This window comes from Mustela erminea, chromosome 10 (assembly GCF_009829155.1).
Source record: "Mustela erminea isolate mMusErm1 chromosome 10, mMusErm1.Pri, whole genome shotgun sequence".
Lineage (NCBI taxonomy): Eukaryota > Metazoa > Chordata > Mammalia > Carnivora > Mustelidae > Mustela > Mustela erminea.
Window position 1 is genome coordinate 81,134,624 of NC_045623.1, and position 24,460 is coordinate 81,159,083.

General features: G+C 46.3%; 1 protein-coding gene across 2 annotated transcripts; it reads left to right on the forward strand.

Annotated features, from left to right (window-relative positions):
- The first annotated feature begins 436 nt into the window (after positions 1–436).
- Positions 437–24,132, forward strand: GNL2 (G protein nucleolar 2). 2 transcript variants are annotated; one of them, XM_032302202.1, is made up of 16 exons: positions 437–652; positions 2,521–2,605; positions 3,560–3,654; positions 5,240–5,379; positions 8,209–8,393; positions 11,146–11,212; positions 12,055–12,213; positions 12,731–12,844; positions 16,063–16,191; positions 17,014–17,118; positions 17,895–18,053; positions 18,702–18,815; positions 21,704–22,164; positions 22,532–22,611; positions 23,196–23,281; positions 23,935–24,132. In XM_032302202.1, the coding sequence occupies exons 1-16, from the start codon at positions 589–591 to the stop codon at positions 24,085–24,087; spliced, it is 2,196 nt and encodes a 731-aa protein (XP_032158093.1). In that variant the 5' UTR covers positions 437–588; the 3' UTR covers positions 24,088–24,132. The 2 variants fall into 2 exon arrangements, with proteins under 2 accessions (XP_032158093.1, XP_032158094.1); XM_032302203.1 differs by lacking the exons at positions 437–652; positions 2,521–2,605; positions 5,240–5,379 and having other exon boundaries at positions 3,576–3,654.
- Positions 24,133–24,460: the final 328 nt, after the last annotated feature.

Sequence of the window (24,460 nt, forward strand, 5' to 3'; positions counted from 1 at the left end):
GGCTAGATCCCAGGACCCTGGGATCATGACCTGAGGAGAAGGCAGAGGCGTTAACCCACTGAGCCACCCAGGCGCCCCTCTCTCTTTCTTTAAGTGTGATGATGCGCGACTGGAGTTTTAAGAAGGGTGACGAGGTATGACTGATACTTGGCTGCTATATGGTCAGCACTTTTGGAAGGGCTATAGGACAACCTCAGGAGATAATCGAACTTAAGCTTGTGCTACTGATCTGGGAAGTGGGGGTGGACCCACTAGGAGCTCGGGGCAGCGCGTGCCGGGCACCTAGGCAGCCGCTGGGGAGGAGCAGCTTGGCGGTTGCTAGGCAGCGAAAGGGGCAGGGGCTTCACGCAGGGTGACGGCTAAGCGACGGGGACGGGGGCGGAGTCAGGAGAGCGGCGGCGCGCGCCGCGCGTTCGCAGGAAGTCGCTCAGGGGAAGCAAGGGGCCCGCGAGCGGAAGTGACGTCGCCCGCGCCCACGTGGTCAAGCGTGGTTCCTGAGGGTCGTGTACTGCAGGGCCTGGGAAGTTAGGAGTTCGTGTACTCGTCCAAGACCTGGCCTAGCGCTCCGGTTCCGGTCCCGTCGGCAAGATGGTGAAGCCCAAGTACAAAGGACGGAGCACCATCAACCCCTCCAAGGCCAGCACAAACCCTGGTACCGGCGGCGGGGCTCGCGGAGGGTGGAGCTTGGAGGAAGTTTGGTGGGGAGGGCTAGGAGGAGGTCGTTGGGGAAGGAGGGACACTCGGGCGGCGTTGCTTGGAGTGGCCTCGAGCCGAGCGGCTACTGGGGACGAGAAAGGAGAAGGTGGTTTTTTCATTCGGAGGCACTGAGGAGTGCTGTCGTCTTGAACGCTTCTCAGGGCCAGGTGCCAGGCACCCTGTCTAACGTCGGGAAAAGTGAACACTTAGGCCTGACATCCTTGGGGCGTCTCCAGTTGTGAGGTGCGGAGACTGGGAAGCTCTGCGTTGGAAGGGACAGTGATCTTGATCTCCTCTCCTGTTCCTCTCCCTCTCCCCCAGCGTATTTCAGTCTTGTATGATTACAGTTTTCCAGCTCAGGGAATTGTTAGCAGTAAATTAGGTAAAATCAGATTACAAGTAGGTCGACCCAGCTGGCGTTTTACACTTGACCACACTTGCCTGCCACTCTTGCTTGGACCATTTAAATGAGATAGGGATCCTACTTTGGCTCTTGGGAGCCATCCCACCTGGTAAAGGGCACAGAAAACCCTACAGATAGATAACTAATGAACATTTCAATAAAGATGTTTTTAGAGATGTTTATGAGTTTTGCTGAGTTTGCACCTGCAGGATGAACAAGGTAGTCTTTGGGGGAGTCCTTTCTATTGGGTTTAGTTACCAGAACTTTGTTTTAAAATATGGTTTAAAGTTTTTTTTTTTTTTTTTTTTTAAAGATTTTATTTATTTATTTGCCAGAGACAGAGGAAGAGAGAGAGAGCGAGCGAGCACAGGCAGACAGAGAGGCAGGCAGAGGGAGAAGCAGGCTCCCCGCCGAGCAAGGAGCCCGATGTGGGACTCGATCCCAGGATCCCGGGATCATGACCTGAGCTGAAGGCAGCTGCTTAACCAACTGAGCCACCCAAGCGTCCCTGGTTTAAAGTTTTTGAGGACTTGAACAAATCCCATGGAATGTTTTCTCTGGATTGCTGATAAATTATTCAGTTGGTGTAGACTGGAATCTTAGACTGTTAGACCCAAAAGGGCCCTGAGAAGTTACAATATAGGTGAAGAGGTGGGGCCAAGATTGGGAAGTGGCTCATCACGGTTGGCACACTTGGTGAGCAGTAGAAGCACCAGTGCTGGGATTTCAGCCTGTTTTCTACTGTATCACTTCAGGGGTAGGTGACTTGAAGGTAGCCCCAAAAAGAAAAGCTAGGCTAGTATCAGCATGCCTATTTGTCCTTCTCTTTCTCTCCAAGATGTAAGGCAAAAATCCCTACTTAGCTGTTGATTAAACTAAAACATTAGGAAATTAAGAAACTGGTACATAAGGAACACTTAAGTATCAAAATCGTGGTCTCTGCATGTAGCCAGCTCAGCTGAGACCCACAGTCAGAGCATAGATGGCGATCGAATGTTTTTGTTCAAATTCTCACTTTGCCATTATCTAGCTGTGTGATCGTGGGCAGGGTGCCTGACGCCTGTGCCTCAGTTTCTTAGCCTGCAGAATGAGGATAATGTATCTCTCTTTATAGGATTATTCCATGGATTACGTGAGGCGATGGCTGTAAATGTGGGTCCCACAGTGCCACAGTTAATACTCAAAATGATCAACTCTTACCAAACACTGTCGTACTGAGGATCAAAGATTAGGTCAGCTTTGTCAGACCAGGTAGCGTCCAGTGATAAGAATTCTGTTGGAATGATATAGGGAGAGAGTAGACATTTTGCAGCAAAGTGGCAGCATGCCTACTTTGAGTGAATTAGTTAGTGTGTTTGAGGCAGCGACCATACTTAAACTTGGTGATCAAATAGTTTGCGGTCTACTTCTGTCTTTCCTAGATCGAGTGCAGGGAGCAGGAGGCCAAAACATGAGGGACCGGGCCACAATCCGGCGCCTGAATATGTACCGGCAAAAGGAGCGCAGGTGAGTATTCCACACTGCCATCCTGTCCTTTCCTTCGTGCCTTGGATTCCTAGCTCAGACCTAATCCCCACCCCCTCTTCCCCCAGATAGGAATAGCATATTTTCATATATCGTCTTATGGGGGTGCTGTTAAGAAAGATGGCGAATTTTCGGTTCAAGACGTGGGTAGCGGGTGGTGAAATAGTGATTGTGTCACAACACTGTACGACCAAAGGAGGTTTCATTCCTCAGCGGCCTCAGCCTCCACGGATAGCGCATTAAATCTCAAGTTAAATATCCCTCAAGTAGAAATCTGGTTTCTTTAACAAAGCATATAGGACTGTAGTTAGTGAGAGCAGCCAGAAAACTTGTTTTTTTAATGCCAAACTTTAGATCACAACATTGTGGCACTTGGAAACTCATCACAACTGTAAGTTCTGCTGAGGCAGCCTCTACCATGAGGACTTGCTGAGCCTGGCATTTTGCTGGCTGGTCTTAATTTGTTTGGTAATTAGATTCTTCATCCGTTCTGAAAGATGTGTCTAAAACACAAACGTCAATGAACTTAATCTGCCTTAGTCACCTACTCTTCTGTTTGTTTTAGAATTTTGAGTTCCAGCATAAATCACCCTCTACTTAAAATTCATTTAAACCAGTCTTCAAATAATTACCCAAAAAACTCAAGTATGTGGTTTTTTTTTTAAGACAAATAAACAATAAACAGATTTTTAAACATCAGCATTATTTGTTATTCATCCAGCAGAAATCATTACGTGCTCTGTTGCAAGAGGTTAAATGACTTTTGAACAATCTGTTTCAAATGTAGAAGTACTTTTTGTTTACTGAAATCTGTGTTTCATGATCATTTAAAACCAAAAAAAGAAAAAAGTTCCTTTTGATGGAAAGGGTGTTCTGGAAACTTTGCTCTTGCCTTTCTTCTGTCATCAACCAGAATCTGTTACTTCCTCAATTTAGGAACAGTCGTGGCAAAGTGATTAAGCCTCTGCAGTATCAGTCAACAGTGGCTTCCGGCACAGTGGCGAGAGTGGAACCAAATATTAAGTGGTTTGGTGAGTATCGGCCTCTGCCACTTGTGCTCTATTGAACGTGTGCTGTATGGAAAAAGGTAGGCTTAAAAGGTGTCTAAAGGGCAGAAGTTTGGGGGTGAGTCGAACTGTCAAGGATTATATGAGAAAGGGCTGAGAAGTGCCCATGGTGGGAAGAGTGCTGAGAAAAGTAGTAGTAGTGGTGGATCCCATAAACAGGTTCTTTTTGTAGAGCGTTCATCATTGTTAATTGTAAGTGAACCCTCTAAAACAGATGAGCCCATCCTTTACATGTTAGTGACCAGCCTTCCCAGACCAGAGAATTCTCATCTTTGCCTTTCTGGTGGCCTGGAGAGCGTGGTTGTTTGAGAGTGGCCTTGCAGATAGGTTGGTAGCTTTAACTCGAAGTGTAAGTGCATTCGCTGGCCATTCCTTTGAAATGTTTCTTAATGGGGATTTGGACTGACAGTGGAAGGATCTCTTTTTGGTCTTTCCCAAGAATAACAGAATGGGATCAGGGCTTCTTTCTGGGAAACCCCACCCACACCTCAGTCTGGGCTTTCCCTTAGTCCCTGCGAGGTGCGCAGTCAGATGGTCAGACCCCATCATTGGCCCAGTGCTTGACCTCCGTGGTTGGTGGCAGATGGCAGCTACCTCTCGGTGTGTCTTACATCTGTTGACAGGATACGCTCTAGGAATCTGCCACTCAGGAAAGTGTCAAGGAAAACTTTTAGAGAGATGTTTATCATGGTGGCTGTTTATGGTGACTAGGTCTAGGTTCAGGCTGTCTGAATGTGAATCCTAGTTCTTCCATTTCTGTGACTGGGGGCAAGTTACTATATCTCTCTGTTCACCGGTTTCCTATCTGTAAAATGAGGATAAAAACAGTCTGTATCTTGGAACACTGCTGTGGGGATTACGTGGGTGAGCCTGTGTATGGTGCTCAGGGCCGTGCACAGCAGGCCGTGAGCCCTGTGTCATCGGCGCATGCATCTTAGCCCTCATCACCTTGGGTTCTGCGTTTGTGCTGCAGCATGCTGTTCCGTTGCCTATGTGTTTCGGGCCCCCTCACTTACAAATTGTTCTCCAGGTAGTGTTACGTAGCTTTATTTGGTTTCCTTTGCATGGATTTATTGGCTAATTTAATAGTCCTTTCAAACCCTTATAACTGTAAATAGCAGCAGCGCGACCTGGGTTCTGGGCTTCAGCATTCTCTCCGTAGACTGATAGATCAGCTCTGGTTGGCTCCGGATTTCTTTGCCAGATGTAGCAGGAAGTGTCGAACATTTGTCAAATCTCCGTTCCATTCAGTGATGTTGATTTTTCGGTTTCATCCAGTCAGGAAATTGGGCTTGGAAAATTCTTGAAACCCTTTGTGTGTCCGGGTTGGTGGATTAGTTCATAGTCTATGAGTGCAGGAGAGGCAGTTTTTTTTGTTTTTATTTTTTCCCCCCCGGAGTTTGAAAACGGATACATGGGATGGGCGTAGCAGGTGTTTGGGTGAAGCCAGGCTCATTCGGAGGTTTGCTTTTCCCTGTGCCATTGGGAAGAAGGATACAGAAGCAAAAAGGACTTCTTCATTAAAAGGCAACGTTCTTCTATAAAACAGGAAACACACGTGTGATTAAACAGTCATCATTACAAAAATTTCAAGAGGAAATGGGCACAGTTCTGAAGGACCCATACAAAGTTGTCATGAAGCAAAGCAAGTTGCCCATGTCTCTTCTCCATGATCGGATCCAGCCTCATGTAAGTTGGAGGATATCCCTGGCAATGGAATTTCTTAGGCACAGTTGATGCCAGTCCCTTTGGACCATCTTTGTCTTTCTTTCTTACATAGAGAAGAGTGGCTTTGATGCAGTCCTGATAAGCTTTCCCTCTGTCGGGGTCTCGCCTTAGTAGGAACCGCATCGTGTCAGGAAGGTGTGGTACCTTGTGGATCAGGGCCTTGGGAGTCAGGCCTGACTTAGTCTTTGCTCTCCCCTGACCTAAAGCCTTCATCGGTTTCTCCCTGAGCCTTCACTTCCGTGGCTGTAGAATCAAGAAAATCCGCCTCCTTGGGTGATCCGATGCAGATGAGGCATTTGGTGCATATAATGTGCACATAGCACACCGCCCGATAGCTAAATAGGCTGTGGCTATTATTAATACTAGTTGTATGGTTGTTTTTGGTTAGGCAAACTAGTTTAGGTGGTGACTCCAGCAGACTTCAGGGACATGTAGGGTCAGGATTGGGTTGTAGGAGGGAGGCCTTTGGTGCTGTGTACTTTCAGCTTCTGTGAGACCCTTGGAAGTCTTTCCGGCGAAGGAAAGGGTGCTGGTCAGATTGGTTCTTAATGATCGCTGGAGTTGAAGGACAGTAAGGACTGAATCCAGCTTGAAGTGGAATGAGTTTCACACAGAACCAAAGAAATGGCCTAATGTTTGCACGTTTCTACTCGTATTGAATAATAGTTCCCAGAAATGTAGCCAGTGTATAAGCCTCGGTTCCAATGTAAGGAGGGGAAGGAAACATTGACATGCATACATGGATTAAACAGTTCAAAGAAAATTGTTTACTCGCAGAACAAAATAAAAACCGAGGCCTGGTTATTGCCTCAGGTTTTGTCAATTATGCTTTGTTTTATGACAGACGAGAAGAATGGCGCCTATTAGTGGAATGACTGTTTTCTTTCAGGGAAACACATGAGTGTAATTCATGAACCACAGACAAGTTGCTCATTTCCCTTGTTCTCTTTTGTCTGTTCTCCCTAAAGCCATCTTTTAACAAACTATTGAATCCTGTTTATGAGAAGAACTGAGAGGTTTTTTATTATGGATTTATTGCTTTGTTGCCCATCCCGGTTGTTCAGTGCTTCTAAAATTCAGACGTCAGTCGCTGGTCCGGAGTCCGTGGGGCCCACAGCTGCAGCGCTCAGCTGGGGTTTTGGTGCAGCTAGGTGCTCAGGGTAAGGGAGGAGCTTTGTGCTTTGGCCTTGAAAAACCTTCCCTATTTATTTTAGTGCGGTATCTACTACTGGTTATAAAACTTAATTCTCAGATGGCCACACAGGGCAGTCTAATCAGATACGCTTTAACTTTTAGCCCCGTGCACATTACAGTCACTGATTCTGTAGCAATACAGCAAAAATACTGTAACTGATTTGATTTGCGTCCTTTATTGCCCTACTGCCTCTAACTGCGTGGCGCTTGTCAATGTACAGCTTTCCACGCACACGTCTTTGTGTCTACGGTGCTCTGTGTGCTCTGTAGGTGACTTGTGAGATTTCCAAGGATAACTGTGATCGCAGTTTTCACGGCGACGTTAATATCTAGTTCCAGTGTGAAACCCAGCCTTCTGTTCGGGGATGTTCCCTTGTGGGAGGGTAGCGGGTAAAACTGAACTAAGAGATGGGTCAGAGAATCTGAAAAGGTGACTGTAGTGGGATGCTGGGTGGCTCAGTGGTTAAGCGTCTGCCTTCGGCTCAGGTCATGATCACAAGTTCCTGGGATCAAGTTCCACATTGGGCTTCCAGCTCAGCAGAGAGCCTGCCTCTCCCTCTTCCTGCTTCTCTCCCTGCTTGTGCTCACTCGCTCTTTCTCTCTCTCTGACAAATAAATAAGTAAGATCTTTTTTAAAAATTAAAAAAAAAAAAAGTGACCATAGCTTAAGGATCTGGGAATCGGAGGGGGTAGGATCAAGGTCAGAAGCCACAGGGGAGGCTTCGTCATCCACATTTAGTAACTGGTGCTTACAGAGGAGCTTTGTACTGAGGGGCAGAGGCCTTTTTTTTTTTTTTTTTTTTTTTTTTGAGGATATTCTCTGCCGGCTGTTAACATTCTGTTACGTGATAGATCCTAACTCAAACTTTGACTTTTATCCTGCTTCAAAAATTCCTATGCCCGTAACTCCTTTACAGGCACAGCAAGTTCTAGTTAGTATCAGGTTCCTTTTATCACATCTGAACTATTATTTTGGACTCTTGCTAGATGTTTTTCATCTGAAGACTTTCCATGTGCATTTAATAAAAACGTTACCTAAATTAGGGAAAATGTTATCTGAAACTAAAATGCATCTTACAAAACAAGCAATTCCTTTTAGCCATGAAAGAAATTAACTTCCAAGAAAAAGTTGGCATTTACAGTTGGTTTAAAAAAACACACAAATTTGAGTATGATTGTCCTTGACAAAATCTGTGAATTTGGCGAATTTTATGCACTTGTCTGAAAGCTCAAAAAAAAAGTCGAAAAGATAAGTTAATGTTCATCATTGTAGCCTTAATTACATTTGACTGTAGTTTATGATAAATGAAATAAAGCAGAGTTTTTGGCAAGTATTACACAACTGTTCATACTTGCTTTGACTATTTATATTACTTTGTATTTCTCCAAGGAGTCTTCTAGAACTTCAGAATGGGGGAACAAGTGCTTTTGCGATTTCAGGCTGATTTGAAACTAGGCTGCATCCATGTTGTAGTTTTTGGTATGGGTTGAGCTTTGGAAAGATAAAAGAAGAAAACCTTTCCCGGGTTGGTTTTTAACTTTTGCTTTTGCTCAGTGCCTTCCTTAGCTTTATGAATAATTCTCTTTTCTCTTTAGAACTCAAAGGTGCACATTCTTGATACTGAAAGCTTTGAAACTACATTTGGCCCGAAGTCACAGAGGAAGCGACCAAACTTACTTGCTAGTGATATGCAGTCTCTTCTAGAAAATGCAACAATGTCCACTGAGAGCTATGATCAGGGCAAGGATCGTGACTTGGTCACTGAAGACACTGGTGTCAGGTACAGTTTGAACGTTCATACCACTCTCATTTTCTCTTCTGCAACAGAACATTGTCTTTACCTTTATTGTACCTACATAAATACCAAGTTAAAGCTCAGTGCTTTAACTCCTTTTTTTTTTTTTTTTTTTTTAAGATTTTATTTATTTGACAGAGCATACAAAGCAGGGGGACTGGCAGAGGGAGAAGAGGAAGCCAGCCCCCTTGCTGAGCAGGGAGCCCAACACAGGGGTTGATCCCAGGACCCTGGCATCATGATCTGAGCCAAAGGCAGACACTTGACTGAGCCACCCAGGTGCCCTGGTGCTTTAATTCCTAGAAGGAGAGTGTTCTTCCCTTTGACTAGAAAAGTTTGTGAAGCTGGGGCCAGACGGAAAATAATTTGAGGTGGCTGGTTTTTTCTAGGTCTCTTTTTTCATTTCCAAAATAAAAAGAAACTTTTTTTCTTCATTATAACAGCAGTGAAGTCTAGGATAGACAATTTAGAATATAGGGTTGAATTAGAAATGCAGCACAAAGAAATTAAGAGCTCATAATCTCAGCGACCATATTATTGTTAAAATTTTGAATGTCAGGGCTTCCTTAAACAGAGACTCTAGACCATGGGGATTCACGGATGGCCTTTGAGTTTCCTTTGACCCTTTGAAGAGAACATGGAAAATGTATGTACATGCATAAAGGTGCCAGTGTTTTGTCGGTCTTATATTTGTTTTGGGGAGAGGGAGGAAAAGGATCAGTAGCTTTGTTATATTCTCATAGGGGTACATACCCAAAAGAAGGTCAAGAATCAGTCACTGTTAGATATATTATTCTAGATCTTTTTTACATTCCGTGTTCATTTATAAATATCTTAAGACTGTATTTTAAGATTTTTTAAAAATTTATTTATTTGACAGAGATCACAAGTAAGCAAAGGCAGGCAGAGAGAGAGGAGGAAGCAGGCTTCCCGCAGAGCAGAGAGCCCGATGCGGGGCTCGATTCCAGGACTCCGGGATTATGACCCGAGCCTAAGGCAAAAGCCCTGAGCCACCCAGGGGCCCCTTAAGACTGTATTTTAACTTGCCCTTTATATTTTTAAAATATTTTATTTTAGTTTTTAAAAAATTTTGTTTATTTGAGAGAGAAAGGGCGAGAATGTGAGAGAGATATGGAGATCATGAGCCCGGGGGGGGCCAGGTAGAGGGAGAAGCAGACTCCCCACAGAGCAGGGAGTCCAGTGCAGGACTCAGTCCCAGGACCCTCGGATGGTGACCTGAGCTGAAGGTAGATGCTTAATGACTGAGCCACCCAGGCGCCCTTACATTTTATTTTAGATAAATATTTAGAAAAAAATTTTTTTTAATTATTAACAAAAGATTTCCATGTCAGTACTTAATCGACAGTCCCACTGTAGAACATCTCTATTCTTCCTTTGCTCATTTGTTTTGTTTCTGAAAATCCACACATGAGTGGCATCCTGTGGTATTTGTCTTTCTCTGAATGACTGATCTCACGTGGCATTATACTCTAGCTCCAGCCATGCTGTTGCAAATGGCGCGATTTCATTCCTTCTGGTGGCTCAGGGGTGTTCCGTCGTGTGTGTATATCGCAACTTCTTTATCCATTCATCCGTTGATGGCTGCTTGGGCATCCACCTGGCTATTGGCTACTGTAAATAATGCTGCTGTAAACATAGAGTTGTCCATATCTTTCCAAAATTGGTGCTTTTGTGTTCTTTGGGTGAGACCCAGGAGTGTAATTACTGGATCACGTGGTATTCCTATTTTTAACTTTTTTATTATTATTTTTATTAGCGTATAATGTATTATTTGTACCAGGGGCTCAGGTCTGTGATTCTCAGTCTTAGACATTTCACAGCATTCCTCTTTTTAACTTTTTGAGGACCCTCTGTCCTGGTTTGCATTCCCACCAGCGGTGCATGAGGGTCCTTCTTTCTCCACGTCCTCGCCAACACCTGCTGTTTCTTGGGTCGCTGTTTTGTTTTGTTTTGTTTTGTTTTTAAGATTTTATTTATTTATTTGACAGAGATCACAAGTAGGCAGAGAGGCAGGCAGAGAGAGAGAGGGGGAAGCAGGCTCCCCACTGAGCAGAGAGCCCGATGTAGGGCTCGATCCCAGGACCCTGGGATCATGACCTGAGCCGAAGGCAGAGGCTTTAGCCCACTGAGCCACCCAGGTGCCCCTTGAGTCACTGTTTTTAAGTTAAGTCTTTCACTGTGGTGAACTGCATAAAGACTATACCAGTTCAGTCCCTTGGAAGCCTGCACTGCAGTGGCACTGGGCACATCCATCTGGGTATGCAGCCGTCACAGCTCCTTGTCTGCTTCCAGAACTGTTCCATGTCGTCCTGAGCCGAGAGTCTTCACCCCATAGACAGTAACTTCCTAGTGCTTGGCCGCCACCCTACTGCGGTCTGTCTCTTAGCAGTTTGACTGCTCTGCTGAGAGGTACTCGGTCCTACATGCAGTCCCGCAGTCTCTGTTCTTTCATGACCAGAATGTCGCTGGGGCCATACAGGTTGTGGCCTGTGTCAGTACTGTGTTCTTCTTCGTTGCCGAGTAACAGTCTGTTGTGTATACTGCACATTTTTAACCCATCCCTCCACTGATGGGCATTTGGCTTTTTCAGTGAAATTTGCTTTTGCCCCATCTCCAAGTAGTTTTGATGCCCTTTTCCTGCGGGGCATCGTCATGTCCTCCCTAAACATCCTTTTTGTAGGGTTCACTTGCTCACCTGGAGTGTTTTCTTATTTAGAAGTGAAGCCCAAGAAGAGATCTATAAGAAGGGACAGTCCAAAAGAATATGGGGTGAGCTTTACAAGGTAAGACTTTCAGTTCCTTCTTGTTGTGAGCTTCCTTTGGCTTTCATTATCTTATATGAGAAAACTGATCTTAATATATGGAAGCTCTCACAAATAAAGCACAAACTCTGCTGTTCATTCCATCCATATTCCCCTCCAAAACCAGGAAAGATGTGGCTAAGCACATGCTACCATTGTTCTGGATAACTGTGCTTTGCTTTTTTTTTTAATGATAATAAAAGCTATGTTCCATAGACTTTGGATTTATCATACATGGTTAGAGCTGCGTGGGGGGGTTTTAAGTTACTTAGCCTTGTCATTTATAGATGAGAACACCCGTCTAGAAAGGTTGAGTACCTTACCCAGCTCACCCCACTGGTTCGTGGAGGAGCCTTCGCGTGTCCCGAGTCCTGGTTCAGCTGGCTGAGTTTGATATCCGAGTACTCGAGATAATTCTTGGTCACTAAAAGCTTCCCAGCACAATCTCATAATCCAACAGTAACCTAACAGGAAAGTATACCCTGAAGGTAAACTAAATGTTCTAGATTTTTGTAGAATACACAAAACCTGTGACAGTAGAAACTTTTAGAAGTTTAAGAAGTAAGTGACTTCATTCAATAATGAACAGTAGTTGTGAAGTAGTATGGGTTACATCTAAGTTAGTTTTCCTCTTTGAAATTCTACAAGTTTCTCCTACTCACAGGATGGAAAAAGTTCCAATCATTGGACACTGAGATTGGCCACAACCTATCCATGTTTTGAAGTTCTCACTGTTTTATTTTTCCCAGGTTCCTTTAAATGTCCTCCATCTCCCACTTCTCATCTCTACTAAAACAAATCCTTTTCGCTTCTTTGAATCGCAGGTGATAGATTCTTCAGATGTTGTAGTTCAAGTTCTTGACGCTAGAGATCCGATGGGTACCCGTTCCCCTCACATTGAGACTTACTTGAAGAAGGAAAAACCCTGGAAACACCTAATTTTTGTTCTTAACAAATGTGACCTTGTTCCAACCTGGGCGACAGTAAGTATGGCTGCTTATCCAGAATAGACTTGCAGAGGGAGGCCAAGCTCTCTGTCAATAAGGATGTTTCACTTCAAATGAGATCTGAGACCTTAAAGTACTGGACTTTTTGACCTAGTAGTTGTGGAAGCTTTCTCACTGGAAGCAAAACGAAAATGTGCTTCACTGACCGTGGGCAGAGTTAATGTTTTACTCGCTGATGGTTGGCGAAGGGATGGCTGCGGGACCCAAGGGATGGGCGATATGGCCCCTTTGGGAGGAGAAGCTGCTGTAGCTGCTGGCCTGTTCCTCATTCTGTTACATTAGTTGCGTTCAGTCTCGATGAAGGCGTTTTTGTAATTGTTCCATGTTTGTGAGACAAAAGAAAAAGCATTACTTTCCATTCTTTAAAAATAAAATATTTTAAAGAATTATAGCTAAGGTTTTCCTTAGCTCTGTATGTAAAAAACAGTGTGTAACTTAAGCTATGAGTTTTCTTGGCTTACGAATAAACAAGTGTCTTGTCTTTGCCTTTTAGAAACGTTGGGTGGCTGTCCTCTCCCAGGATTACCCGACCCTTGCCTTCCATGCAAGTCTTACTAACCCCTTTGGCAAAGGAGCCTTTATTCAGCTTCTCCGGCAGTTTGGAAAGGTACTGGACCTGACCCGCCTCTCCTGGAGTGTGTAGCTGTGGGTCCGTGGGAGACTTTCTCTTGCCAGTTGCGTTAGGTTACACACCTCAGTTCTGCCATCTTGGTAATGTAATAATAAGTATGTGTCTGAGAGACGTAAAAACTCCTAGAGCCTTGGGGTTGTAAGGGATTGTGGAAAGTGTCTTCCAGCTCAGCCGTAGCCCCTACCTTTTACAAACATTGCTTCCCTTCCTGCAGTATCCCTGGCTCCTGATGGTCTGTCCTCTGCTTGAGAACGGCCCCTCCCCCACACCCCTGTGTTCCCCATCCTGCTTTGCAAGGCCTGCAGTGCCTCCTCTGCCCTCAGGCCTGTGCAGTTTCTGAGCACCCCCCAGGCCCCCTGCTGATCCCTGGTCTGATGTCACTTTCTCTGGGAAGCCCTGCGGCCAGGTCACCCTCGCAGATGTTCTCGGAGCTTCCCATTCTGTACCTGCAGTTAGGTCTTGGCATGTCTCATTCATTCTACCTGGCTTCAGACAAAGGACGCACATCCTCTGCCCCACCCTTCCCCAGTTCCTGGAAGCAGACACTTCAGCTCGTGGCTGTTAGTTACCTCCCTTATTTTCTTCCATATTTTTAGTACCTGCTTTTGATTCTGTTTCTGATCTCCCCTACCCTGCACCCTCCCACTCCTCAGCACCTGCCATTTTGGACACTTGCTAAGTCTGTGCTGTGGAAAATGTGTATTAAGTTTCTTACAGCTGTCCTCTCCCCACACGTACTCCCCTCCCTCTGTTCTCTCTCTGTTGTTATATGTCATCTGGCTAGATGATCATTTCCTTCAGCGTGTACATTATTTTGACCTAGAGCATCAGTCACAGTCACCCACATGGTGCTGTGATTGTAATTTCTTTCTAATAGAACCTTCTGTCCTCTCTGGTGTTAATTAGCTCCTTGTCCTTTGTCACTAATGTGTCACCAAATCCGCTGGCAGAGTGGGAGCTTTGAGAGTGTTAGGGACCCTACCTTCCAGTCGGGACTGCTGCCCCCCGGGCTGGCTGCAGAGTTGTCCTCCTGGGATGTCCTTCACCGTCATCCTGAGCATTCCTGTGGCTCTCTCCTGGGTTGGTTACCTTGTTCAGTGGGATCAAGGGATCCAACAGGGGATCTTCTTTCTTGGTTTTTCTTCTAACCTGGTTTACTTTTTCCTTTTAATGGAACATATTTTCTAAAAGCTTCTTAAGAAGCTGAGCTTAGAAGGGTACCTTTTTTGAGACCTTGTGTTTTGAAAATACCTTTATTCTGTCTTCACACTGTTCTCCCTTGAATGCTGAGAGCACCACTGTGTTATCTCCTGGTGGCTTCTGGCGTGCCGTAGAGAAATCCGAGGCCATTCTGACGCCCAGTCTGTTGTGGCTGGGATCTCCAAAAAAAAATTTCCGTTTTAAAGTTTTATAGTGATGTGGTTTTAGGTGAGTCACTGTCAGTGAGATAGGCACTGGACAGAACTTTGTCTGATGTTGTCCTGTATTATTTCTTAGAGATCGCCCACCCTCTACCCCATCACCTATTCTTGTTCAGGAAATTGGTTTTATCACTTGGTTTAATTTTTAAATGTTCTTTGCTTTACTTTGGTGCCTTTGTGATGTTTTGCTGTATATCATGGGAAGTTTCTCTGACTTGACCATTTAGCTGTTCTTTAGTAACATTTATTTTGCCTCTCACTTTTAAGCATTGGCCTGCCTCTCTTCTTGTGTCACAGATGAACTTCCATCTGTTTCTGAGAAGTGTAATGATACTGTATTTTGAAATTTTCCTTTCTTCCCGCATTGACTCTGTTTCCTGCCAGTTTTTTTGTGTTTTTTCTGTCTTTTGTACTAGTCACAGGTTAAATTTCTGGTTGTTTTTTACTTTTTGTTCATATATAAAGGTGAGCCACTAAAAACCCAATGGAAGTTTTATTTGTTTGGGGGTGGGGGGGTGACTATTGATAATAGACTTCACTGTAGGGTAACTAGGCAGAAACCCAGTATTTTGTTGGAGGGCACCCTCGGTGTCAGTGTCTGTAGGTCTTTACTCCTGGATCTGAGAGTTTCTCCGTAAAGGAGTGTTCTAGTTGAGCGCAGGGATGTATAAGCTTGACTGCCGGGGTTTCGGGAACTCAGCGGGAGGAAGGACGTCGATACTTAGATTTTCAGGTAATCACACTGGGAATGCTCGCCTTTAGCTGCTGTTATCCCTAAACATAGGTTCCCATTTAGGTTCCCATCTAAAATTGAAAGATATTTTCAGAGATGCATGCAGGGTTTCCAAAAAAATCCATATCTGGAAAGGCAGTGGTGCAGAGAAGCTGGGTGCCTGTGCTGGGGGAGGGAGAGGTAGAGTGGTGTCCCTGCTCCGCGGACTTCTCACTGGTCTTGATTTCAGAGTCCCTGAGCGGTAGCTGTCTTGCCAGTTCCTGAGGGCATTTGTGATTCTTTGGCAATATTTTTGCTGGGCTTTTAGTTTTCCTACCTTAGCTTTCATCTTTGTAGTGGGCCAAGTCAGATACTACTTTCTAGCCGCTAGTATTTTGCTAACATTGTCTGTTTGTTTTTATTGTCTCATTTCCAGTTCATTCTTTGGTTTTATATGCCGGGTTCCATGGGTTCCCGTGTATTCATTCTCACTGCTGTCCTCGTAGTGGAGTCTGCAGAGGGAGTGAGGCCGGTGTGGACGTTCAGTCCGCCATCTTTAATCGGAAGCCCTCAGCTGGTTGCAGGCTTGTTGTTGAGTTCTGGTCTCCTTGAGACTCTCATCCAATGGTCTAACTTCTGCGGTTGCTTTTTTTTTTTCTTCTGTCATTTGTTTTTGGCAATGAAAATGCAAAATGTATTGTGCAGAGAAAAGTAGGGATGGGTGTTGGGATTGCCAGTTGGTGTTATCTGTGGATGGTGTTAAACTGATGACTAACAAGTTCTTTTTCCCTTTGATTTTCGACCTATGTACTTTTAACCTTAAAACATTGAAGAACAATAGCACATTGACAATTGAGGAAATGAGTCACATCTGATTGATTCATAAGCGTGTGTATGTGCAGCCCACTCAGATGACATAGTTGGTGTGTGTCTAGGCTTTAGATCAAGTTCTAGTGACACTTTTGCCCTGTGTTCTTTGTTTTATGAGCAAAGTAACACAACCTATTTTTCTGAGGGGATGTTCATGACCATGTGTATGTGGTGTGTATTCTCTTTAACAGCTACACACTGACAAGAAGCAGATCAGTGTCGGCTTCATTGGCTATCCAAATGTTGGCAAGAGCTCTGTGATAAACACATTGCGCTCCAAGAAAGTTTGCAACGTGGCCCCCATTGCAGGTGAAACAAAGGTACGTCTGGCTCAAGAGGGCCTTATTTATGTCTCCATATTTTATTTTTACAGAGGGTGGTTGTTTAGGTCGTGGAGCTATCTATCTACCTCTCTTGAATGAAAGCCACTATTGAGAGTTTAGTCTCTATGTGATGGTTTGGAGTCTGCCAGAGTTGTCTCTACCCATTTGGGTAAGACTGAGAGTACTTTGTATGGCACTCTGTGCCTTTGCCATTCATTTTAAGTCTGTTTTATTTATTTTTTATTTTTTAAAGATTTTATTAATTTGACAGAGATCACAAATAGGCAGAGAGGCAGGCAGAGAGAGGGGGAAGCAGGCTCCCTGCGGAGCAGAGAGCCTGATGCAGGGCTCGATCCCAGGATCCTGAGATCATGATCGAGCTGAAGGCAGAGGCTTTAACCCACTGAGCCACCCAGGTGCCCCTTTAAGTCTGTTTTAAATTGTTACTCCAGCCTTTCTTTGGCAAGTAAAACTAACCCAAGAATATTGGTGCCTGGGTTATGAAAGAAAACTCAGTGTTACAGTAGATTCTGGCAGTTGGGGACAGACCCTAAAGCACAGAGTGTTAGGGGAGCAGCATGAGTTCTGCTGAAAGCAAGAGGAGTCAGACAGTATTAATCTTCGAAGAGTACTTGGAAAAATTAGGAAAAGGTTGACTCGGTATTGACCGGCCTCACTTTTAGACTCTTTGCCGGTGGCAATGGTAGTTGATACTTTGTGGAAGTGCCTCATGAGTGGCCCAAGTAGAGGATAGCCTTTGTAGCTTTGTGAGATCAGACTGAGGGTTTGACCCAGGGGTCTCTGGCTTTCTGCCTTCAGGTCTGGCAGTACATCACCTTGATGCGTCGGATATTCCTTATCGACTGTCCAGGTGTGGTTTATCCCTCCGAAGACTCGGAGACAGACATTGTGCTGAAAGGAGTGGTGAGTACTTTTGGTCCCGACAGGCTCTTTGTTTGCTCTTCGTGGGGAGCTGTGGGGCGGCGGGGGGACCTTGGATACCTTTGCGTTTCACTCATGGGGGAGGCTGTTCGGGGTCCGCCCGTCTGAACAGACTTCAGGAACACGACACTCAGCAGGGCGGCCTCTCCATTCCGCTGTAGCCTGCTTGGGGAGTCTGGAGCCGCGGGCAGATCTGCTCAATGTCATCCCACAAAAGAGTTTGTAGTTTCCACGCAGGATCCAGAGGGAAGCAGGGCCTGTTTATGTTTAGTGATCATTCATCTTCGAGGGTTTATGGGCTGAGTCATTTTGGAACTCAAGTGTTTCCTCACTTGTTTCTGAATATGACCAAAACCTTTAAACGGCTTCACTTAACCTTAGCCAGGGCTGCTGGCCATACATCCTGAGCACATTCCTCCCCTCTCTCCTTAAACTATCGAATTCTCTCTGTGTCGTGGCATTGGCAGGCTTTTCGCCATTTCTGCAAGTGAGTAGCATGAGACGGTCCAACTTGAAACTGCTTGCAGAACCACACAGTGTGTGGTGAGCAGGGATCAGTGCCGAGTCCTAGGCTCTGTGGTGGTGGCCGGCATGCAGGGACCTTCCAGCCGACCGCGGCTGGCCACTTCGGAGACCGGCCCTGCCAGGCTCCGCTTGCACAACGGTGTTGAAATCTATTTTCAGATATTGTTACAAATGTGAACTTCACTGCTTCCATATAAAGTCTATAAGGCTGGAATTTTCCTGTTAATATCTAGGTTCAAGTTGAAAAAATAAAGACTCCTGAAGACCACATCAGTGCTGTACTTGAACGAGCAAAGCCAGAATACATCAGCAAGACCTACAAGATTGATTCTTGGGAGAATGCTGAGGACTTCCTTGAGAAGCTGGCATTCCGGACTGGGAAGTTACTGAAGGTGAGCGAGGGTCTGTGCAAATGCAGACCAGGACACGTGGCAGGGTGGGGAGGTCGGGGCGGGGGGTGCGGGGGGTGGGCAGGGGGTGGTGTCGGGGGTAATGGGCTTTCTTTTGTTTTGTGGTTTTGTTTTGTTTTTTGGGTTTTTTTTGTTTTAAAGATTTTATTTTTAAATGGGCCTTCTTTTATTTTTTTGTTTTGTGTTGTTTTGTTTTAGAGATTTTATTTAAGTAATCTACACCCAGTATGGGACTTAAGCTCACAAGCCTGAGACCAGGAGTCTCATGCTCCACCGACTGAGCCAGCCAGGCTCTGCTGGACGTTTTTTGTTGTGAACAGTACGGAACTTAAGCAGATGGTGATGAATAACTGGGGCGGCTGCATCTCACGCTGGGAGATGAATTTGTTCTTGATTTTTTTTTTTTTTTTTAAGATTATTTATTTATTTGACAGAGATCACAAGTAGGCAGAGAGGCAGGCAAAGAGAGTACGGGAAGCAGGCTCCCTGGTGCGCTGAGAGCCTGACGTGGGGCTCCATCCCAGGACCCTGGGATCATGACCGGAGCCGAAGACAGAGGCTTTAACCCACTGAGCCACCAGGCGCCCCTTGTTCTTGAATTTAACCGGCAGTCTTCCTGTGACATTTCAGGGTGGAGAGCCGGACTTGCAGACTGTGGGCAAGATGGTTCTCAATGACTGGCAGAGGGGCCGGATTCCTTTCTTTGTCAAGCCGCCTAATGCAGAGCCCCCTGCGGCCTCCCAGGTAAGAGACCAGGGTGGGCCTGCCTTCTGGAAAGTGTGGTTACTGACCTAGGTGTAGTGCCTTTGATCGCCTTCCGTTATGAACCACCTGTTTTCTTTGGGGCGTTTCCCTCTACTGTCTCCCATCCCATAGAGCTGTCATTATGACCTTCTTGGGGTGGGGGTGGCATTTGGAAACTAGAAAGTAGATTTGTGATAGAAGACCAAGTCTGAATACCAGTCTTTAGGGCCTAGAACAAAGAGGGCTCTTCCTGTAAGTGCTCTTCCGATCCTGTGTATTTCCTTATTCATGAGGAGCAGAGGCATTTCCAGGATTGGCTTTACATTTATCTGTTAGGCCCAGCCATGTGCCTGGCACAGGGAATATAAGAATAAATAACAGTCATTGCCCTCAGGGAGCTCGTGCTCGGGTGGGAAAGGAGAGTGGTACAGTTTGTAGCCAGGGAAAGAAGCCTTAGATTTCGGGCTTCTGGGCTGGACTGAGAAGCTTCCCTTCTGTTGCGTTTCCTTCTCCCTGGCAGTGGACTGCCGCAAGGCTCCAGCTGTGGCCCTTTGCTTTTCTATTTCTAGGCTCTTTTTCAGAGCTCTGCTAAGCCTTTGGAAGAGGTGGCTTTAGTTTCGCTTCCGTGCTGGTGTTCGGTTTCGTGTCATCCTGGTTCCCTCTTACCTGAACTCTGTTCCCAGAGTTTCAATTATCAGCTAGAAACTTTCGGTTGAATATATTTTCCAGCATTTCAGAATCAACGTACCTGCAATATATGTTAACTTCTCTCCCTCTCCCCGCTGAACCCCCCTCAAACAACCAAAAAAGCCAAAACCTGGTCCTCTCCCATCTTCTTGGTTTGTTAAGTCGTTGGCTGGTTGAGTCGTTCCGGTAGCACCAGCGTGCGGAGAATGTCCTCTGTGCTCCGTACTCCGCTGGGCGCTGGCGGTGTTGCAGCGGAAGCAGACGGGTCCCCGCCTCATGCCCTTCCATATCTCTGGGCACTCTGATACCCATACCAGCTCTGCAACTCTCTGACTCCAGTTGAATATCCAGTAATTCAGTTCAGTTCTGACACTTGCTCCAAGAGTTAGCACAGACCTACAGGTTAAGGGTTTAGTCCCACAAAGCAGCCCCCACTTCAGAGGCCAGCTGCAGGTGGGGTTCTCAGGCTGCCCACGCTTCTGCCCAGCCAGCTACAAATTCAGAGCTTCTCAGGTTTGATGATTTGCTAAAACGACTCCTAGAACTCAGAAAATGGTTTATGATGGCCACCTTGTTATAGAGGATATAGCTCAGGAATAGCCGAATGGAAGAGATGCCTAGGGCCAGGTGTCGGGTTGTGGGTGGAGTTCCTGTGCCCTTTCTGGGCCTGGTGCACTCCTGGCACATCACTACATTCGACCCAGAAGTTCCCCAGACCTTACCCTCAGGGCTTCCCACGGACGTTCCATTATATTGGCCATCAGTGATCGAACTCCTGTCTCTCGCCCTCTCATCAGGTGCTTGGGTCTTTTGGTGACCAGCCCCCATTCTGAAGAGAGGCCCCCCCCCGCGAGCATGTTATCAGCATAAACTCCTGCGTGGTGGAAAGGGGCTTGTTAGGAAGAATGGCAGGCACCCTTTTTTTACTCAGGGGATACTAAGAGGTTTCAAGCTCTTATGCCAAAATCAAACATGCATTCTGATACTATAGACAGACAGACAGTAAACAGATAAATAGAAAAATGTCAGGAAGCACTGCTGACTGTGAGGAAGACAAAACCAGGGTCGGGGCGTGGGAGACAAAGGAGTGTTCTTGTACGTGGGGTGGGCGAGGGTGGCCTCTGAGGAAGTGGCATTTTGGCAGAGACCTTAATGGTGTGAGGCAGGAGCCGAGCAGCTGTCTTGTTGGGAGAAGGGACTGGCCGAAGGTGGGGCCTGCCTGCTGTGAGAGGAAGTCATGGGGCTGGACCGCAGCGGCACGAGGCACAAGGGACTCGCGGTGGGGAGGGTGTCGTGGTAGGAAGGAGATGTGGCAGGGTCTCTTGTCACCCTGTGTGCACATCATAGGGTTATCTTGAGCGCTTCCTCCATGTCTGGTCATTGAGTTTTAGATCATTATTTCCCCCAGTCTGCGATTTTCTTCTTTTTTTTCTCTTGATAGTGGCTGAAACTCTTTCAGAATCTAAAAGCTAAAAACTTAGCGTCAGGAACAGGTATAAAAATGTACCTACAAATTTTGTATACAATTCCCTGAATGTTCTGGATTCCTGACTTATTGAGCACTTGTTGTGCAACCACTCTTGCCTTCGGAAAATCCCTGAAGGTTCGTGAATCTCTGTTGCAAGGATAAAAAGATACCACCAATGCGAGGCGCCAGGATAAAGCCTGCCACACACTTCTTCTTTGCCTCAGAGAGGCGGCTTGTTTCCCTGTCCCCCAACTCGCCTCCTCATGGTCTCTCATCACCAGCTTCCCTTTTCTTGGTCATCACACCTTTCCTCTGGGGGCTTCCCCTGCACCCCACCGCTTAGCAGTCTGCTTTCTGTCTGGGGCACTTGTGTGTGCTCGCCTTGGGTGTGCCTGTCTCCACAGCCCCAGTCCTTCCCCTCCTCGGGGAGGGTGGAGGGAGGCAGATGCTCTGTGGGACATGGCAGATGGTCTGAGTGGTTCGATACTCACAGTGGGCTCATCCTTTGGAACCGCAGCTGAAGGCCTCGGAGCTGAGTCGCGGCTTCTGGGTGCAATGGAGCTTGGCCTGTGGTAGATGAACGACGGGATTCCAGTGGGCGGGTTTTCAGTTCTTTCCCTTAGTGCCGAGAAGAGGACTGCGTCCTTCAGGAGCAGGCTGTCAGTTCGGAAATGGTTTTTATTTTCTGATCCCATTTCTCTCCCTCGCCTGTCCCCCTTTTTGGCCTGAATAGCTCCCGTCCTCCTCATCTTTGGAAATTGCCACAGAAACCAGCCAGAAGGACGCTGAAGAGGAAGTCACCGCAACTGTAGGGGAAGCCTCAGAGCCTGTCACTGAGAAGGAAAACGAGAACAGTTGCTGTGACACAGACTCAGAAATGCAGCAGATTCTGGCACGGGTTCGGCAGAATTTCGGCAAAATCAATGTCGTGCCTCAGTTTTCCGGGGATGACCTGGTCCCTTTGGAGATGTCCGATATCGATGAAGAGCTTGAGAGCTTTTCCGGAGAGGAGGAGGAGGAGGAGGAGGAGGAACAGGAGCAACCGGAAGACGAGGAAGAGGAGTGTGGCCCAGAGTTCCAGGGAGAACACGTGGGAAATGACACCAAGGCCGTTATTAGAGCGCTGGATGAAAAGATTGCTAAATATCAGAAGTTTTTAAACAAAGCCAAAGCTAAGAAGTTTTCCGCAGTCAGGTAGTATCCTCGTCTTCTCACAAATTTTAGTTTGCTCATTCCTTTCTGAGATGCTTGCCACGAGGACTGGAGCAGTATTTTTATGGGAGGTGGAAAGGAATTAGTGCCGTTTTTTAAAAATGTGGTTTGTCCATTTATGAGAGGGAGCTCCCTGAACTGTGAGTGGCTTAAGTCCGCCTCTGCCGAAGGCCCAGGGAGCTGCTGGAACTGTGGGGCTTCACCGCCTGCCGGTGGGCTGTGGTGGCAACCATGGGAAGGAGGGTGGCTTTCTGCAGGCTTCGGGGTGGTCCCTGCCCCTGGGTTGGCACATGATTTGGCAGCTGAGGGGAGTGATGGGCAGCTATGTTACTTGGCTTTTCTCTTGCAGAATATCCAAGGGACTAAGTGAAAAGGTTTTTGCAAAATCTGAAGAACAAAGAGCAGCTGAGGAGGTTGCAGAAGACACAGGTAAAGTTAAATTCATCAAACCGCTTGGGTGCGGTGTGCACCCTGTGGGACTGTGGGACTGTGGGACGTGTGACTTTCATCTCGACACTTGGGGGATTGTGGTGTTCCCCGCACGGTGCTTGTCATTATGGGCAGGTGACCCTGTTCTGTATACTGTTTGTTGTACAGCTTGGGTTTATTCGCATTTCATTCTGCACATTTCTTGGGATTAATTCAGGAGGCTTCCTGTAAAAAGAGACCATTAGTAACCTTACAGTCTAGGGGTGAGTCAGCCAGATTTTTTTTGTGGGAGGCAGGATGGGTCAGGTATCTGTTCTTTACTCCATTGGACTCACAGCTTCTATGTGAAAATGTGTTTCCGTGGCATAAATGCAAACCCCGGTATGGCCTGCAAGGGTCCCCCTGGCTTGGCGCCCTCCCAGCCTCATCCTGCTTTTGCCTCGCACCATGCCTGCCACACTCCATGCACACTGGCCTTCTTCCTCCAGCACAATCAGGCTCATTCTCATGTTAGCATTCACAGACCGAGTTTTGAATAGAAAATTCCTGATTCTTTTCTGTATGTTCATGTGTCACGTTTCCAGCACCTACCAAAAAGGGAAAGAAAAGGAAGGCACAGAGGGAAGAGGACCGTTCAAATAAGACTCGTAGAATGCTTACATCTAAGGAAGTAAGTGGTTTTGGCCTTAAATGTCACCCAGGAAGTAAAGAGGAACAATCCATTTCCTAAGAGACATGCTTTCCAGAATTGCTGGTCTGGAGTTGAATTTTCAGAACCCCAGTCCTAAGCGACCTAGTTGCGATTAGTTCAGTAGGATTAAGAGTTGGCCTAGTGGATGAAGGTCCTTGAGTTCTCGATCACTGTCCTCAGACAGGTGGGCTCCCCTCTAGAAGGGTCCGCTGGTTTTCTGTGGTGAGCAGAGCTGTTTTGGCAGACAGATTCTGCCCACAGCTCTGTTACTGGGCTTATCAGAGCTGGGGTGGCCTCCCCGGGGAATGAAGAGCTTGTTACTAGAAGTGTTCACCCTTAGAGGACCACTTGTCAGGGGTGCGGTAGAAAAGATTCCAGCATTGGAGGACAGTTGGACCAAATGCCCGTCTAGAACATGGCACGGTCACGAGTTACTGTGCAAGAGCACACTTGGGTCTGTGAGGGGAGCCCTTCCTTGTTACTAGCACTGCTTCTGGTACTTGGGGGAGCAGCATAGGAAGGGAGCACAGAGAAACAGAGGGGCTCTTCTGGGACTTTTCTATGATTGACTGGGTTTGTTGTGGGTTTTTTTTGGTCATTTTGGTTTTTTTCTTTCTTGCCATTGTTTATAGCGGAGGCGAGCGGCACGGCAGCAGCAGTCCAAGAAAGTTGGTGTACGCTACTATGAAACACACAACGTGAAAAATAGGAACAGGAACAAAAAGAAGATCAATGACTCAGACGGACAGAAACACAAACACAAAAAATTCAAACATAAGCAGTAACATTTTAAAAGTTTATTAAATTATACAAAAATATGCAATTAGAAACTGTGTTCTTCTCTTCATGCCCAGTTGGCATTTCTAAGGCCCTGATGTATTCTGAGGTTTGACAGTTGAAACCCTTCACCAGTGCTGTTAAAAGAAAGTCCCTGCAACCCCAAGGCTTTAGGTGGTGGGGTCCAGGGGCACTTCTGACACCTCCACGAGCCCTCTTAGTTCCTCCAGAGTGTTAACGTGGCATGCAGGTCTCTGACAGAAACAGGGATGAGGTCTACAGCATGGAAAAGGTGGTATTTCTGTCGTACCGGCAATTAGTTTGAAACAAGTGTGAAAACAAAATCTCAAGGATGTAGTGTACATGGCCCAGGCTTTAAAA

Excerpts from the sequence above, each read along its gene's own strand:
- GNL2 (XM_032302202.1), top strand. The coding sequence starts at position 589 with ATGGTGAAGCCCAAGTACAAAGGACGGAGCACCATCAACCCCTCCAAG. Across the intron at positions 2,606-3,559 it reads TACCGGCAAAAGGAGCGCAG|GAACAGTCGTGGCAAAGTGA; the intron begins GTGAGTATTCCA and ends TCCTCAATTTAG. Across the intron at positions 22,165-22,531 it reads AAGAAGTTTTCCGCAGTCAG|AATATCCAAGGGACTAAGTG; the intron begins GTAGTATCCTCG and ends TTTCTCTTGCAG.